Consider the following 17,709-nt stretch of genomic DNA (forward strand, 5'->3'; position numbering starts at 1 on the left):
AGGGGAGCTCGGTTCCCGGACAACCATCCCCCTGTATTTTGGCCTTATTTCCCCAACAGACCTGTCCCCCCACTCAGTTGTCAGGCTAAATATTTTGGCTTGGCGGGAAGGGCGGAGAGAGCCGGAGGGCCCAGCAAGCCAATCCGTTTGGCCCTGGGGCGGGGAGGGCGGGAGCTGGGCGCGGCCCCCAGGCGCGCCGGCCCGGAGATAGCGCGGCCCGCGCGGCCACCTGCCGCTCCCGTTGCTCGGGCGCCCGGCGGCCGCGAGGATCCGGGCGCTCTCCCCCGCGAGGCCGCGCGGCTCTCCAGGGCGGGCTCCCCAGGCTTCTCGTCGGCGCTTGCTCGGGGTTGGCAGGCCTCCTGGACTGCCTTTTGCTCGGCACCCTGCGTGCCTTTCTCCCTCTGGAGGCCTCTCCGGGGGGCTCCGTTGCCGCTGCAGCGCTGTCCTCATCTGTCTGTCTCTGGGTTCAGACTGAGTCTCTGTCCCCAGCTGCCTGTGGCTGTCTTTGCGTCTCTGTAGCTCTCGTTCGTCTCCTGCTATCTCTGTATGGGATTCCCCCTCGGTGCCCCCCTCCCCTCCCCTCCGCCCTGAAGCCTGCGTCTCTGTGTCCCTCAGGGCCTGCCAGTCCTTCTCCTCCCCGGAGCCATCTGCAGAAGCCAGGACTGGGCACAGGCGGGGCTGGGACGATGGCACTACCCAGGCTGTGCGGGTGGGTGGCACGCCTGCTCGCGATCCTCCTCTCCTTGGGATTCGGCCTGGACACACTAGAGGGTGAGTCCCCCCACACTGTCTCCTGGAGCCCCATCTCCACCCCTCCCACACCCCCCCAGCCAGCTGGGAAGCCAAACAACGGAGTCTCCAGCTGGAACATATGTGTTTACCTACTGCAACATGAAGACTGAGGTTAGCTCTCAGAAGGACTTCCCACCAGCAAGGGCAGTTAGTTCCCACATAAGCGTGGTTTCCTCTCAGTTCCCTGGGATGTGAGAAGGACCTTGAAACAGAGGGATGAAGAGATGTCCTCCATTCCCACTTGTGAAACCCTGATCCCAGCAAGCCTGAACGAGAATGGCATGAGGGGGAGAGTCTTAGGGGTCATTTCCAGGGCCACTGAATTCGACGGGCACAGGGATGGGATGGGTAGCTCAGAACTGGGCACCACGAAGTAACTGAACCCATTGTGCAGACAAGGAACTGAGGCTCAGAGGATTGGGACGGAAAGCTGGCCCGGGCCCTTGGGCACTGGCCCCTGGGCCTTGTCTCGTGACCCCCACACTTAGGGCCCATCCACTGGGGTGGGAGCTGCCTTTTGCTAGTGCTCTGGGCCAGACACTTCCCCTGTGCAGATCTGGGAGAGGAGGTCCGTATAGAGCAGATGGCCCTCGTGGGGTGCGGGGAGCTGAGCGGGCAAGATTCAAAAGGGGAAGGATTAAGAGCATGCCCTTCCCCAATTCCACGATCCCCTTCCAGACTGAGGCAGCTCAGGGGTCCAGTGCTCTGTGCCACCTGAGGGGTCCTGTGAGGCCCTCGGACTGAGGGCTTCCAGGAGCAGGCCAGAGACAGAGGAAAGCTGCAAATGGGTTGGGGTAGGGGGTCCCCTGAAGAGCGCCAGTCAGGAAGGCATTGCAGACAAGGAAGAGCCCCTCCCCCTCCTCTCCTCCACTGCTGCGCCAGGACGCCAGCCGGGAGCACGGCTGTCAGGTGGGGAGCACGTCCCCGGGAGGGAGTGGGTGGGGGGTGGCGTTTGGTTGTTTGGTCACAGGGGACCCAGATGTCCCATTCCCAGTGCAGCTCTGCACAGGGAGGGCCATGTCCTGAGGCGAGGCAGGTAGGGGTTAATCTGTGAAGGTCGTGGATTTGTTTTTCCAAATGACTCCCATCAGGGGAGCCCTAGAGAGGCAGGGGCATGATGGGAAGTGGCATGTGGGCGCCTTGCAGGCCCTGATTGGCCTTTGCCTGGAGGGCTAGAAGTGTTTTCTCATTCTGTCTTTCTCTTTGTGTGTGTGGGTGAGTGTGTACCTGCGTATGCTCACTCACACACACACACACACACACACACACACACACAGTAACTGGGCAGAGCCCAGCACAGGGACCATCAACAACAGCAAGGAGAAGGTGTGGTGTAAGCCCCAGGGAGCCGCCCCCTCCTCAGCAGGGCCTGGGCCGGGGTCTGTGGGAGAGTGCCCAGAGCCAGGCGGGAAGTGAGGGAGCAGAAGCCAGACAGCCCAGCAGGCTCGAGAGGCCAGCTAAAGAATCAGACTTGCGTCTCCTGCCATGGAAGGAAGGTATCCCCAGGAGCAAAGTGAGAGCGCACGGACCAAGTACCCAGCCCACTCGGGGGACTGGTCCTAGGTGCCTCGGGAAGAGAAAGGAAAGTGGGCCTGGGGCCTGGGTCAGAAGAAGCCAGACACACCCCGGTCCCCAAGAGCGGAGTGGACTTGAGAACCAAATGTCCATCAATTCAACCCATGGTCCCAGTGCCTGGTGGCTCCAGTCCTGAACTGAGCACCATGGAGGGATGCAGTGCTGACCAACAAGGGCCCCACCCTCAGGAGGTCCCCTCCCTGGAGGGTGACAGAAACGTAGACGGCGGCTGTGGGTGCTCGGGCAGGTGCTGCCCAGCCTGATGGGGAAGTGATTGACGCAGATCAGAGGATTGGGGGAGGCGGGCTTGACCTGCGGTTGGTCTGTGGGACAGGAGCTGAGCTTGTGACCAGGCTGAGGAACCCCTCTGAGGCTGGAGGTGTTCGTGTGGCCTGTGATCAACACCCCGCCATGGCAGGCTGAGGAGTTCAAGCTTGAACTTCCGGCAATGGGGAGCCATGGAACATCCCTTGGAGGGTAAAGCAATGCGGGGACCAGACATCGAGCGCCTTTAGGCCTGGGAGGGAAGTGGGATGTATGAAGCTGTGCTTCTCAGCCGTGGAATTCATTCATTCGTTCATCAGATATTGACTGAGCACCAATTTTGTGCCAGGCCCCTTGATACAGCAATGAATTACACAATCCCTGCCCTTCCGGAGCTCACAGTCTAAACAAAGTAAATTATATATTAGCCAGTGTTAAGATTTAAGGAGAAAAAATAAGTAGGAGGGAGGCAGGGAGTGTTTAAAAGGAGGGTCAGGGACGGCCTCATTGAGGAGGGGCCATCTGAGCAGAGACTTAAAGGAGGTGAGGGACGATGTAGAGGGAACAGTGTTCTAGCCAGAGGGAACAGAAGGTGCAAAGGCCCCAGAGCAGAAGCTTGGCAGGCTTGTGTGAGGAACAGCAAAAAGTCAGTGTGGCTGAAGAAGAGAAGGAAGGGGATGGGGCCAGAGAGGCCGCAGAGGCCTTGCCAGCTGGGGTAAGGACTGGAGCTTTCAATCAGCGAGAGGGGGCCAGCAGGGGGTTTAAAGCAGTGGAGGAACGGGATCCAACCTGTTTTGAGAAGATCCCTTTGGCTCTCCAGTGCAGAACGGACCAGGAGGGGATCAGGGCAGCAGTGGGGGGACCATCTGGGAGGCCCCTGCAGTTAATCAGGGAGGCAGGGAGGGTGCCAGCAGCGAAGGTGGAGACCAGCGGTTGGATATGCTGTAATTTGAAGATCGAGCCCACAGGGTGTGTGGGGAGTGGAGGAAAGGAGTCCAAGAAGACTCTAGATTCGGAGTCTCACTGGGGGGTGGGGGGGTGGGGGGGTGCAGTGGCAGTCCCCTGAGAAGGGAGGCGGGCTGGGGAGGGAAGGGGAGCTCACATCTGCCATGCCGGCCCATCTGGTGGAGCCCTTCGAGCTGCCAGGAGCCTCAGGGGCCCAGGGAGGAGGCCACAGCAGAGCCTTGCTCCCTCGCCATGTCCCACTCCCAGAGAGGTGCCCCTCCCCCAAAGCTGCCAGGGCAGGCCGGGGTGCCCAGCCCGAGCTGCACTGATGGCCGCCGCGGCCTGTGCCCACAGTGTGCCCCAGCCTGGATATCCGCTCGGAGGTGGCGGAGCTGCGCCGGCTGGAGAACTGCAGCGTGGTGGAGGGCCATCTGCAGATCCTGCTCATGTTCACGGCCACGGGCGAGGACTTCCGAGGCCTCAGCTTCCCACGCCTCACTCAGGTCACTGAGTACCTGCTGCTCTTCCGTGTCTATGGTCTGGAGAGCCTGCGGGACCTCTTCCCCAACCTGGCGGTGGTCCGCGGGGCCCGCCTCTTCCTGGGCTACGCGCTGGTCATCTACGAGATGCCGCACCTGCGGGACGTGGGGCTGCCGGTGCTGGGGGCCGTGCTGCGCGGGGCCGTGCGGGTGGAGAAGAACCAGGAGCTCTGCCACCTCTCCACCATCGACTGGGGCCTGCTGCAACCCTCGCCTGGCGCCAACCACATCGTGGGCAACAAGCTGCGCGAGGAGTGTGCCGACGTGTGCCCCGGCGTGCTGGGCGCCACTGGCCAGCCCTGTGCCAGGACCACCTTCAGTGGGCACACCGACTACAGATGCTGGACCTCCAGCCACTGCCAGAGAGGTGGGCACCTGCCCAGAACACCAGGGGGCACAAGGAGGGCAGGGGCGGGCGGGGCTGGGTGGCCACAGGATGGGTCAGAAAAGTTCAGTAACTGAGTTGGCGTAAGGCTGTCAAGGGACCGTGCAGGACAGTCAGGGAGAGGGGACAGGACAGGCGCGAGGTGGGCATGGGAGGGGGCACAGGGCAGGATGTCAGGTGGCCGCACAGGAAGACATATGGGGCAGCGGTTAAGTACAAGGCCAGACGGCCTGGGCTCCGATCTCAGCCGTAGGACTTAATGGTTTGTTTCACGTCGCATATCTGAGCCTGTTCCCTCAGTGAGCTATTCTCTAAGCTTTAGAGCGGGTGCCTGAGCCCTGGCGGGAATTCTAGGTTCCTGATAAAAGTGGTCATAGCACAGGTGACCCAGGGCAGGCTGGCAGTATTGGGGGGGGCCTGGGTGGGCAAGGAAAGAAGGCGACCGAGGAAGGACAGAACAGGTGCGGTCTTCTTTAGGAAGTAAGGTACATGGAGAGAGAACAGAAGGAAGGGAGCCGAGCAAAGGGGGGAAGTGATACAAGGAGGGGATGATGCAAGGAGGAAGCAGAAGTTACAGGGAGAAAAGGAAGAGTTTCCAGAGGCTAGGAGCAGATCAGGTCCCCAGCCTGGGGCTCCCTCACCCCAAAGCCTCAGCGTCCGAGCAGCAGAGTAACCGGATCCCTTCTGTATCCGCTGGGCCCCACGTCCCCATGCCTCCGTGTTGGCTGTAAATACAGTGGCTGAGTGTCCTCCCTCATGTACAGTATCCACACGCCCTCCCTGCCCCCACCACACGCCTGCTCCCGCAGACGGCCGGCTGCCACCTGCAGGGTCCGCACACCATGAGCCCCCAGCCCCAAACCCACCCACGGCTGCTGGGGGGCCCCCTGCCCAGGGCACAGAGCTGAAGATGGTGGAGGTCTGGGCAGGTGAGATGACCAGGGGTGCCCCCTGCTCGCACACACTCCCAGGCCCACCGGCCCCAGGCCTCACTGCCCAGTAGAAGCTGGCTGGTTCCCCCTGGCACCGTGCCCAGTGATGATCTGAGCACTGGGCCCGGACAGGACAGCAGGCTGGGGAGAAGCAGCCCCGGTGGACAAGGTCACCACTCTGTCCTGAGCTCTGAACCCTGACCAGGCGCCGTGGGACATGGGAAGCCACAGAGAGGGGCCGTGGTCTTTGTCCTCACAAGCCCCATCTGGGGAAAAGCGAGCCAGCAGCCCTGTCATCTGCACTGGAGGAATTTGGATGCTCTCTAAGTGTTATCCCGGGGGCAGGGGGGGGGTGGCGCCAGGACCGGAAAGGGGGAGGCCTAACTCAGCACTCTGTCCACAGTGTGTCCCTGTCCCCACGGGCTGGCCTGCACAGCTGGGGGTGAGTGCTGCCACTCCGAATGCCTGGGGGGCTGCAGCCGGCCGGAAGACCCCCGGGCCTGCGTGGCCTGCCGCCACCTCTACTTCCAGGGCGCCTGCCACCGGGCCTGCCCTCCGGGCACCTACCAGCATGAGGCCTGGCGCTGCGTCACGGCAGAGCACTGCGGCAGCCTGCGCTCTGTGCCTGGCCGCGCCTCCACCTTCGGCATCCACGAGGGCAGCTGCCTGGCCCAGTGCCCCCCAGGCTTCACCCGCAATGGCAGCAGGTGAGTGTAGGGGGGTGAGGGTGCTCTTGGATCAGTGAGGGGGTCCCCACTGGTCCAGGGCTCATTCCACACCCTCCACTTGCCCCTGCTAGCATATTCTGCCACAAGTGTGAGGGGCTGTGCCCCAAAGAGTGCAAGGTGGGCACCAAGACCATCGACTCCATCCAGGCGGCACAGGACCTGGTGGGCTGCACCCACGTGGAGGGGAGCCTCATCGTCAACCTTCGCCAGGGCTGTCAGTACCTTCCTCGGGCCGCACCTCTCCTCCCGGCCATGCCCCTGACAGTGACCCAGCTAAAGCACTGCTTTCCATTAGCCTGGGTCCCTGTCCTGAGGGGCCTCCTCCCTGCACCCCATCAGCACCTCCCCCCACCCCACCCCCTACACTTGCCCCGCCCTGCTCCAGCCCTGTCTTCCCCCTTTCCAGATAACCTGGAGCTGGGGCTGCAGCACAGCCTGGGGTTGATAGAGACCATCACCGGCTTCCTCAAAATCAAGCACTCCTTTGCCCTCGTGTCCCTGGGCTTTTTCAAGAACCTCAAACTAATCCGGGGGGACACCATGGTGGATGGGTAAGGGGTCAGAAACAGCCTCTGACCAGCTCCCTCTATCACATCTCCTCCCTAACACTCCCCAAAAAGGGGGGAAGGGCATGGGCTTTGGAACCAGCTCTGCTGCGTACTGTCTGTGTGACACTGGGTAGGTTACTTAACTTCTCTGGTCCTCGATTTTCTCATCTGAAAAATGGGGTTAATATAATGCTACTTATTTCTTAGGGCTGTTGTGAATCATTACTTATGTTGTTATGTGTAAAGTACTTAAAACAGTACCTGGACCACAGTATATACTATACAAGTTACGGTGCCATCAGACTCCACATAGGTCGGCTGCCATTGCTCTCTGATGCTCTCAGCTGCAGAGCAAGACCGCCTGGGTTTGAAACCCATCCCTGCCACCTATCCATCAAGACCTACCTGTAACATAGCTAGGATTTTTCAAAATACAGAGAATGTTTTGCTTTATTTTATTTTAATTTTTATTTGTTAAAAGATTTTTATTATTTATTTATTTATTCATGAGAGACAGAGAGAAAGGCAGAGGGAGAAGCAGGCTTCCCGCTGAGCAGGGAGCCCGATGCGGGGCTCAATCCCAGGAGCCTGGGATCATGACCTGAGCCAGAGGCAGACTCTTAATGACTGAGCCACCCAGGCGCCCCTGTTTTATTTTATTTTATTTTATTTATTTTCAAGAGAGACGGAGAGAGAAAGCACACGAGGGCGCGCGGGCGCAGGGGTTGGGGGGGCAGAGGGAGAGAGAGAGAGAGAGAGAATCTTTAGCAGGCTTCACACCCCAAGTAGAGCCCGAGAGGGGTTTTGATCTCACCAGCCTGAGATCATGAACCTGAGATCAGGACCTGGAGCCAAAATCAAGAAGACACTCAACCCACTGAGCCACCCAGTCGCCCCCAGGGAATGTTTTAAATTACCATCCAGCCGAGTGGTTTTTCATGTCTCCCCCAAACTACCATGGACCCCCAGGGGTACCTACACTCCACTGGAGAGGCAGAGCCCCAGGCTGACTGCCCCTCCTCCCCTGTGCCCCCAGCACAGCCCCTCCAGGAGGGACCCATAAGGCACCCGAGCTCCCCACCCCTGGCCTCCCCGTCCCCTGCAGCGGAAGGTCTCTTGGCCTCCCCCAGGAACTACACTCTGTATGTGCTGGACAACCAGAACCTACAGCAGCTGGGGTCCTGGGTGGCTGCGGGGCTCACCATTCCCGTGGGCAAGATATACTTCGCCTTCAACCCTCGCCTCTGCTTGGAGCACATCTACCGCCTGGAGGAGGTGACCGGCACGCGGGGACGACAAAACAAGGCCGAGATCAACCCCCGCACCAACGGAGACCGCGCCGCCTGTGAGGCCCGCCCGACACCACGACCCCAGAGCGACACGCCCCCCAGAAACCCCAGACGCGCGCACGCACACTGAAACCCACCGGACACGCACCCGGGCGGGAGGGGCGTTTGACCGGGACAACGCGATACGTTCTCTTCGGAGGCCGCGTTGGGGGTGGCATCCGCTGGGTCAGGGTGGGGGCTGGGAAGTAGGCGACTCCCGCGGAGGCGAACGCGGCTGACCGCAGGTGTTGGCCCCTCGCCCCGCCCAGGCCAGACTCGCACCCTGCGCTTCGTGTCCAACGTGACTCAGGCCGACAGCATCTTGCTGCGCTGGGAGCGCTACGAGCCGCTGGAGGCTAGGGACCTGCTCAGCTTCATCGTGTACTACAAGGAGTCGTGAGTGCCGGGGGCGGGGCCAGTGGGGCGGGGCGGGGCCAGAGCCCCCGTGGGGCGGGGTCAGACCCGGACACCCCGCCGATCTGTTCACAAACGCAAATCGGGTGACCGGTGAGGGGTGAGGGCAGAGCACCGCGGGGCTGCAGGGAAGCAAGAAGCCAGGACCCCCAAGTCTCACTCCCTTGTAGGGCCCACGTCTGGCTCTCCCCTCACTTTATTCACCCTCCGTGCCTCAGTTTCACCTCACCAGTGAAATGGAGAGGACAGTCAGGACTTCTGAGAGACCGGGAGAAGCGCCCCGCTGGGAAGGCTTGGATAATTAAACTTCAATTCACTATGCTAATGTTCTGTACTGACCACATGCTCCTGCCCCAGCAGCGGTTTGGGGAGTACCCACTAATTTGGCCGGTTTTATGCGTTGCTCTGCCAGCATTTCATTAAAGCCTGAGGAAGGGAGGGAGCAGGGACAACCAAGGACGGGCTGCTCTTTTCTTTGGAGAGAGTGTACTGACCATAGCAGGAGGGATAGTGGTTAGACCACAGGAAGGATTTCTCCAAAAGCATGGCTAGGAATCAAAACTACAATTCTTAGAGGAGAGGTGGGTTCGGGATGGCAGGCTGGGAGGGCAGCGGTGGGGAGTACTCCCCCTCTAGAGTAGACAGAAGATGGGAGCACCTGGCTTGGAAACATTCCTGTGAACTAAAACGGAGAGGTCTTAGTTTCCCACTAGCACAGAGCCTGGCCTGGGAGGGGGGAGGGGGAGTCAGTGGTGGGAGGCCGGCTCAAATGGCCAAGGCTCTCCTGGGCCTCAGTGGTAGGTGAAGGTCTCCAGCATGGGGAGCTGGAGAATTTGCTAAATACAGATTCCTGGGCCCAATCCCCATAGATTCTGATTCAGTCCTGGGGAGAACCCGTGAATCTGCCTTTCTAACAAGCTCCCAGGTAATCCTGGTCCATGGACCACATTTTGGGAAGCACTAACATGGGCTGGCAGTGTGCATGGCACCCCCTGCCTGGCTTGTGCAGCTCACAATCCACACCACTGTACCCAGGTGCCTCTGGGTTCAGGAGGTAGAGAATCTTAGGGGTCCTTCCGGAAGCTCCCCTAGCATCACGGCCTCGCAGTCTGGCTGTGGCTGTGCTGGCTCAATCCCAGCTCTGAGCAGACCCACCCAGTGAATGCTCCCAAAGAGCAGGATGTCTTCATGCATACTGGAAGAAGAACGACAATCACAGTCTTAGGGTGGTTCTAGAAACCGGGGTGGGGCTGAGCCGCCCCTCAGCTCTAGGGATGATGGGATGTTCAGCCCATTCCAGAATGCCACAGAGCACATAGGTCCAGATGCCTGTGGGACCCAGAGCTGGAACCTGCTGGATGTGGAGCTGCCCTTAAGCCGCACCCAGGACCCTGGGGTGACTCTAGCGCCCCTCAAGCCCTGGACACAGTATGCAGTGTTTGTGCGGGCCATCACACTGACCACTGCTGAGGACAGCCCCCACCAAGGAGCCCAGAGCCCCATCGTCTACCTCCGAACCCTGCCTGCGGGTAGGCTGAAGACCTTGAAGGGGGTGGGAGCTCGATGTCTGAGTCCTAATGGGAATGAGGGAACCCAGGCATCGGAAATAGAGAAGCTGGGTCGCTCAACACCAGGCCCCTAGAGACTGGGAAGCCAGATTTTTGAGTCCTAGAAAGAACAGAGGACATTGGCCTAGGGTCCTAGGGAGGCTGTGGGTGGGAGAGTGCAGGGGGAATACTTGAGCCAACTCAAGGGCCTTCGAGGGACATGGGAAGGCCAGGATTCTGAGTTCCAGGAAGGGGAGGTTGAGGGTCATGGATTCCTTGGGAGAATGCGAGGGGCTTGGACCCCAGAGAGGGGTCATTACCAGACAGTACTAGAAAGGGGGATCCACGGCGCCTCAGTCGTACCTTACTTGCGCCCCCAGCGCCCACGGTGCCCCAGGACGTCATTTCCACGTCCAATTCCTCGTCCCACCTGCTGGTGCGCTGGAAGCCACCTACTCAGCGCAACGGGAACATCACCTACTACCTGGTGCTTTGGCAGCGTCTGGCGGAGGACGGCGACCTCTATCTCAACGACTACTGCCACCGCGGTGCGCAGGGCAGCGGCGCAGGCCGGAGGGTCGGGGCGGCGGGGCCCGGGCGCGCTCCGTCTGACTGCGTTTTTCCCCCGCTCTGCGCCAGGCTTGCGGCTGCCCACCAGCAACAACGACCCCCGCTTCGACCGCGAAGACGGGGAACTGGAAGCCGAGATGGAGCCCGGCTGCTGCCCTTGCCAGCAGCCCCCTCCCGGGCAGGTCCTGCCACCGCTGGAGGCGCAAGAGGCCTCGTTCCAGAAGAAGTTCGAAAACTTTCTGCACAACGCCATCACCATCCCTAAGTGCGGCCCGAGCCGGGGGCGGGGCGGGCCTGGTGGGCGGGGCCGGGGAGGGGCGGGTCTCGCTGGGCCGGGCGGGGGGTGGAAGGCGAGCCGGGCCTGACGCGGCCCTCCCCGGTCTCCCCAGATCCCCCTGGAAGGTGACGTCCATCAATAAGAGCCCTCAAAGGTGAGCCGGGCGGGACTGAGGGGCGGGGGTCCCGGGGCGCGGCCGCGGCTCTGACTCGCGCACTCCCCAGAGACTCGGGGAGGCACCGCAGGGCCGCCGGGGCCCTCCGGCTTGGGGGGAACAGCTCGGACTTCGAGATCCAGGAGGACAAAGTGCCCCGGGAGCGCGCAGTGTTGAGTGGCCTGCGCCACTTCACGGAGTATCGGATCGACATCCATGCTTGCAACCACGCGGCGCACACCGTGGGCTGCAGTGCGGCCACCTTCGTCTTTGCGCGCACCATGCCCCACAGTAGGTGACCCCCCGGCCCCCGACCCCAAGGACTCTACCCAATTAGTGCTCCAACTAACGAGTTCGACGTCCCCATAACTCCAGGGCCTCGCTCTGCTCACCCCTCCCAGTCCCCATAAGCCCCGAGCTTCCCGTACCCTCCGAGGTGAGCCCCCTTGAGCTTCAACGTGAAGCTGAGAGGAAATGCTGGGGCTGGGCTGCCTGATGCCGTCTCCCGTAGGAGAAGCCGATGGTATCCCAGGGAAGGTGGCCTGGGAGGCAGCCAGCAAAGGCAGTGTCCTCCTGCGCTGGTTGGAACCCCCGGACCCCAACGGACTCATCCTCAAGTACGAAATCAAGTACCGCCGCTTGGGAGAGGTAGGAACCCCGGGGGACCCCCAAACCTGGACCCAAATAGTGCCTCCATCCTCTTCCAAGCCAGCTGTTCCGTCTTGCCCTCAGGAGGCCACAGTGCTGTGTGTGTCTCGCCTACGATATGCCAAGTTTGGGGGTGTCCAGCTGGCCCTGCTACCCCCTGGAAACTACTCTGCCAGAGTTCGGGCAACCTCACTGGCTGGCAACGGCTCCTGGACGGAGAGCATCGCTTTCTACGTCCCTGGCCCAGGTAGACTCGGCCTCGGTCCCAGAGCTGCACTCCCCACAGCCCAGCTGGGTGCCCAGCCACGTCTCCGTGGTGGCCACTCCACCCCGCTCCTCCCCCTGTTCTCACTTCCCATGGTGAAAACAGAAGTGTCCTCTACCCTCTGACTTCTCCATCTTTGACCCTACCATCTGCTGCCCTCTGACCACCAGAGGAGGAAGACTCCGGGGGGCTGCACGTCCTTCTCACTGTCACCCCCGTGGGGCTCATGCTGCTCATCATTCTTGCTGCCCTCGGTTTCTTCTACGGCAGGAAGAGGTGACGATGCCGAGTCCTACCGGTTCCCACCCCCTTCTCGTCCCCCCCCCCACCCCAGCCCTCATCACAAGGTCGGTGCCGCTGGAGGGTGGTAGGTGAGACAGCAAGAGGACGTTCCTTAGAAGCAATAACTCATCCCCCGAGGGCAGCATGGAGGAGACACACCTTTCAGTCTGAGGGACCAACTTTCCCTGACCTTACCAGTGGAAGTCTTGCCTCCTGGGACTCCCCAGTCTGGGCGCACTGGGACTGTTGGTCACCGCGTTCTCAGCCAATAAAGCAGGGGAAGAGACAGAGACCTCACCATGTGCCCTGGGATGGTTGGTGCCAGATGCCCCTGGGGCTGAACACAAGAGGGAAATGGGGGCAGGACTTTGATTAGCTGACTTCTAAGGACTACCTGAGGAGGCAGGAGCCCCCCTCCGCCTGTGCTCCCTATTCCCAGCCTGTCAGATCCCAGACCCCAGGACTAGGACCAAGACCAGCTTGGAAAGTGTGTAGGGCTCCCCAGGGACACCCTGATCAGGGACGGGAGGGGGTGTGGTCAGTAACTTCCCTCCTTCTTGTCCTCTGACATTGTTCCTTCCTTCCTGAGGACCTTTGTGGCCTGACCCCCTCCCCTCCCATTGCAGAAGCAGCACCCTGTATGCCTCCGTGAATCCGGAGTACTTCAGCGCCTCTGATAGTAGGTCTGGGAGTGGGTGGACAGCTGTGTGGGACAGGGAGACAGGAGGGGAGGGGAGGCACGCTCAAGGAGACATTCTTGGAGAGGCAGCCTTGGAACCCGAGCCCTTCTGAGGAGGCGAGAAGCGGGTGGGGGCGTGGCAGAGAGCAGTGTTCTTGCCTCGTGACCCCCACCTCTTCTCAGTGTACATCCCTGATGAGTGGGAGGTGCCTCGGGAGCAGATCTCCATAATCCGGGAACTGGGCCAGGGCTCCTTCGGGATGGTATACGAGGGACTGGCACAGGGACTAGAGGCTGGAGAGGAGTCCACACCCGTGGCCCTGAAGACTGTGAATGAGCTGGCCAGCCCACGAGAACGCATTGAGTTTCTCAAGGAAGCTTCTGTCATGAAGGCATTCAAGTGTCACCACGTGGTAAGGGAGGATCAGGAACGTTGCTGGGGTAGAGTCATAATTACAGTGACAATCATATGATAAGAAGGATAGGGTCAAGGACGAGGTCAGGCCACCATCAAGGTCAGGGTTGGGACTGAGGTAAAAGTCATGGTTAGGGTTAGAGTCAAAACCAGGTCATGGTGGGGCCATGGTAGAATCATGGTTAGGGCTGAGATCAGTCATGGATAGGGGTCAGTATTGAGTGTCCAGATCATTGTTAGGATCATGATTGGGATCAAGGTCAGAACTGGGTGAATCATGAAGATTGGAATGATAGTTATGGGTTAGGGTCATGGGTTAGGGTCAGGGTCATTGTTAGATTAGAATTAGGGTTATGGTCATGGTTGGGTTTAGGGTCAGGGTTGGTGTCAGGGTCAGGTGGTAGTCACAGCAGGTCAACATTTTGGCCAGGTGGGTCAAGGGGACCTGGGTGGACCTGCAACCAAGCTCTTTGTCCATCCCAGGTACGTCTCCTGGGTGTGGTGTCTCAGGGCCAGCCAACTCTGGTCATCATGGAGTTAATGACCCGTGGGGACCTCAAGAGCCATCTTCGATCTCTGCGGCCTGAGGCAGAGGTGGAGACCAGGAAGACCCTGGGCCAAGGGGCTGGGGAGTTAGAGAAGACTTGGGCACAGTTGTGGGGGGGGATCCTTGGGCAGGAGTCCAACCTCTAAGTTCCTTCTTCACCAGCCCCCTCTCTTGGCTCTAGAACAACCCGGGGCTCCCACGGCCAGCGCTGGGAGATATGATCCAGATGGCTGGTGAGATTGCAGATGGCATGGCCTACCTTGCCGCCAACAAGTTTGTGCATCGAGATCTGGCAGCCCGGAACTGCATGGTGTCCCAGGACTTCACAGTCAAGATCGGGGGTACAGAGGGTGCTGGGCAGGTGTGGGGCAGCCTGAGGAGTAGAGGGACTCCCCAAGCTAGGCTAGGAGACTGAGGCCCAGCCAACAGCTCTGTCCCTGACAGCTGCCCCCCTCTGGATCTCAGGCTCCTCATCCAAGGCCACAGGGCTTGGGGCAGGATGATCTCTGAGGTTCCTTGAGCCCTCAAGTTCCAGAATTCTTGGAGGCTATGGAGCGGGAGAGGGCTGGGAGAGGTATCTTTGGGGCGGGGGCTGGCGTGTGGTTCTGCTGCCCCCATACCAGTTCACCCTCACTTTCCAGACTTCGGGATGACTCGAGACGTGTATGAGACAGACTATTACCGCAAGGGTGGGAAGGGGCTGCTGCCCGTGCGCTGGATGGCCCCCGAGTCCCTCAAAGATGGAATCTTCACGACGCACTCGGATGTCTGGTGGGGCCTAACTGGAGCAGAGGGCTCGGGGCATGTGGAGGTGGGGTCTGGGGTGAGGCCTGGGTGTGCTGAGCAGCATGCAAGGTGCTGGGCTCAGGCCCTTCTGCGTATCCTCCAGGTCCTTCGGTGTGGTGCTCTGGGAAATCGCGACCTTGGCCGAACAGCCCTACCAGGGCTTATCCAATGAGCAGGTGCTCAAGTTTGTCATGGATGGTGGGGTTCTGGAGGAGCTGGAGAGCTGTCCCCTTCAGTTGTAAGTCACCCCACGCCCCTTCCTCACCCTTGCTCTGTCTACCCTGCCCTGCCCCCACGATTCTGGCCCGCCTCCTCTGATGCTCTCATATGCACTGGTCTCCCGCTCTGAGCCTTCCCCACTCCAACCCTGCTGACTCCCCTGTGGCCCTCCCAGATGTAGCCCCCCACTACCCCCATTACACCAGCTGCCCTCTCACGCTGCCCCCGCCCCACCAGGCAGGAGTAGCCCCCCACGATCCCCGTTGCACCAGCTGGCCTCTCACGCTGCCCCCGCCCCACCAGGCAGGAGCTGATGAGCCTCTGCTGGCAGCAGAACCCACGTCTGCGGCCCACCTTCACCCGCATCCTGGACAGCATTCGGGGGGAGCTGCGGCCCTCCTTCCGCCTCTTTTCCTTCTACTATAGCCCAGAGTGCCGGGGAGCCCAGGGGGCCCTGCTGCCTGATGCCAGACCCAACTCCTTACCCACCCCAGAAGGAGCTTCCTCAGACTACAGCCTCCAAAATGGGGGTCCAGGGCACTGAGGGGCACCCTATTCCCTGGAAGCCTGGCAGAGAGGAAGGGTCCTGACCTTTGCGGCCGTGAAGTGTGCAGACATTCACACCCCATCCCGTTTTCAGAAAGGCCAGGGGGTGCCCAGGCTGGGCCAGGGAGCGGGAGAGGAAAGATGGGGTGGGAGGGGTCAGAGAGGACTCGTTGTAAGGAAGATTTTCTCAGGAGTCTTCATTCTCCATGAGAAAGTGAGCAAGGTCACAGCAGGAGGAGTGGACGAGGGGTCCAGGCCCTCAGAGTGGGGGCCCTACTCAGACTGGGAAGAGGGGCTCACCCACTCGGAAGGCGGGGTCCGGAGAACCCCACCCTCAGCTCTGGGTCTCCTGTGGACACGTGGGGCTGTCAACACACTCGAAGCCAGGACAGCACGCCGCATCAGGCCTGGAAGCCTTTCTGTCCATGTCTGGGATGCTGGGGATGGGGTGTCCACACCCCTGCCCTTAGCATGGTGTCTCACCACCCCCCTCTGCCCCATGCATCAGGTGGTGTGGGGAGAACCCAGAGACCTGGGTGAGCACGGGTCCAGTCTGACCCGCAGCCTGCCTCACCCCTTCCCCTCCTTTGCCATACCCAGGAACCCCCAAGGTTGGTGCTCCTCCTTCCTCCTCCCCAGGCAGATCCCTTGGTGTAGCTTCACCCCTTCTCCCAGGCCCCTCCCCTCGACCTCCCGCCTACCCTCGGATGATTAGGGCTGTAAGAGCCTTGCTTCCTCCCTGCCCTGGCTCCTGCCCCCACCCCTGCCTCTCCCGGGAGGGCTGGAAAACACACAATAAAGGCTGTTGTGCCGTGGTCCCGGGCAGCCCATCATCTCTCCATCTATACGGTGTTAACACAGACTGGGCTTCCTCCCTCCTCCCCGGGGACCTGATGCGGTGACCCTGAGGCGGGGATACAGGATAAGTACGGGGCCGTCAGACCGCACCTCCGCCAGGACCTGGGCCGCCAGGGTGCCGAGGCGGTGGAGCGGGACAAGCCCGCTGTTATCTGCTGCTCAGGCGGCCGCCCGCGGTCGAGGCCCGCAGGGAAGCTCTGCACGGGGCCCGTCCCCACCCTCATCTCTGGGTGGCCCCTCGCCTTTCCGGGCACGTAGGACAGACGCAGTGGGCAGAACGGGCGGGGGAGGGGCCCCGGTGACCAGGCCGCGCTGGGTTACCCCCCGGCCCCCAGCCGGGCAGGGACGCGCATCAGAGCAGAGTCTGCGTGTCTGGCTCCCGCGGATGAGCCGGAGCGGAGATGCCCGGAGGCACGCGCAGGAGCGCGGCCGAGGCCGTTTGCAGACTCTTACGCCAAGGCCGTCAGGGCATTTGAGGGGAAGAGCTGCAGATGAAGGACTTAAGCCTTGGTGAGGAGGATGGCGGCAGAAGGGGCTGGCGGCGCTCCCCGTTCTGTACCAGCCCCTCCTGCCGCCGGCCGTGGGGCCGTGGCTCCCACGCGGCCACGCGCGGCCACACACGCGGAGCCTGGCGAGAGTCTTGTGAGACCGTCTCTGCGATAGCGCTTACAACTCCTGCACCCTGCCCTGGCAGGGCCAGGGTGGGCGGCAAGGACCCCCTGTCCCGCTGGACCCCTGCAGGGACCCTGAAGCAGGGACCCTGTGGCTGAAGCAACAGTGACCCCTAATGGTTGCTGGTGGAACCACAGCTTAGGGAGCCGGGAGTGCGGGAGGTTCTCTCCCCTGGGGCGCTGGTCTCTGACGGCCTCCTGCAGCCTAGAAGGGAGGGACGCTCCACGCAGGAGCCCCAGGGGGAGACCCGCACCCTCACACAGAGCACACAGGCCCAGACGGCAGCAGGGGGGTCAAGCCCTCTCCCCGCACCCATACCCCTAACCTGCACAGCGCTGGATACTGCCTGCCCTACAGGTGTGGTCGCCAGGATGTGGACCGGCTGAAGGAAGGGATTGAAAGTTGAAGAAGAGAGGGCTTCAGAAGAACGCTGTGCTTTACTCCAAAGATGAGCAGGTGGTGGCCCTTGATGAGCCCGTGGGAGCACGGTCAGAGGGAGGCTCTTGGTGAGCCCGTGGGAGCACGGTCAGAGGGAGGCTCTTGGTGAGCCCCTGGGAGCACGGTCAGAGGGAGGCTCTTGGTGAGCCCCTGGGAGCACGGTCAGGAGCTTGAGAACAAGTCTTCAGTTACCCCTGATGCCTGACAGAAGTAGGGATCTCAAAGGGGCTGCACAGCAAAGAGTTCCAACATCCCTGCTGTGGCCGTGGGACGGAGGGTTTCAGAGTGGGTGTGGTGAGGAGCGAGGGGAGCACCCCACCCTAACTCAGGCGTATTTGCCCTTCTCCAAAGCCAGG

General features: G+C 61.3%; 1 protein-coding gene across 1 annotated transcript; it reads left to right on the forward strand.

The window, feature by feature from the left end:
- The first annotated feature begins 686 nt into the window (after positions 1-686).
- On the forward strand, positions 687-15,383 carry INSRR (insulin receptor related receptor). The gene is made up of 22 exons (XM_032398335.1): positions 687-771; positions 3,931-4,482; positions 5,836-6,139; positions 6,232-6,374; positions 6,567-6,711; positions 7,839-8,053; positions 8,306-8,432; positions 9,741-9,979; positions 10,378-10,545; positions 10,637-10,832; positions 10,957-10,998; positions 11,069-11,289; positions 11,510-11,646; positions 11,731-11,893; positions 12,082-12,187; positions 12,820-12,872; positions 13,056-13,285; positions 13,771-13,881; positions 14,016-14,175; positions 14,476-14,605; positions 14,724-14,858; positions 15,143-15,383. Exons 1-22 carry the CDS (start codon positions 687-689, stop codon positions 15,381-15,383), a joined length of 3,903 nt encoding a protein of 1,300 aa, XP_032254226.1.
- The last annotated feature ends 2,326 nt before the right edge of the window (positions 15,384-17,709 follow it).

Source organism: Phoca vitulina, unplaced genomic scaffold (assembly GCF_004348235.1).
Source record: "Phoca vitulina isolate PV1807 unplaced genomic scaffold, GSC_HSeal_1.0 scaffold115, whole genome shotgun sequence".
NCBI classification, from domain to species: domain Eukaryota; kingdom Metazoa; phylum Chordata; class Mammalia; order Carnivora; family Phocidae; genus Phoca; species Phoca vitulina.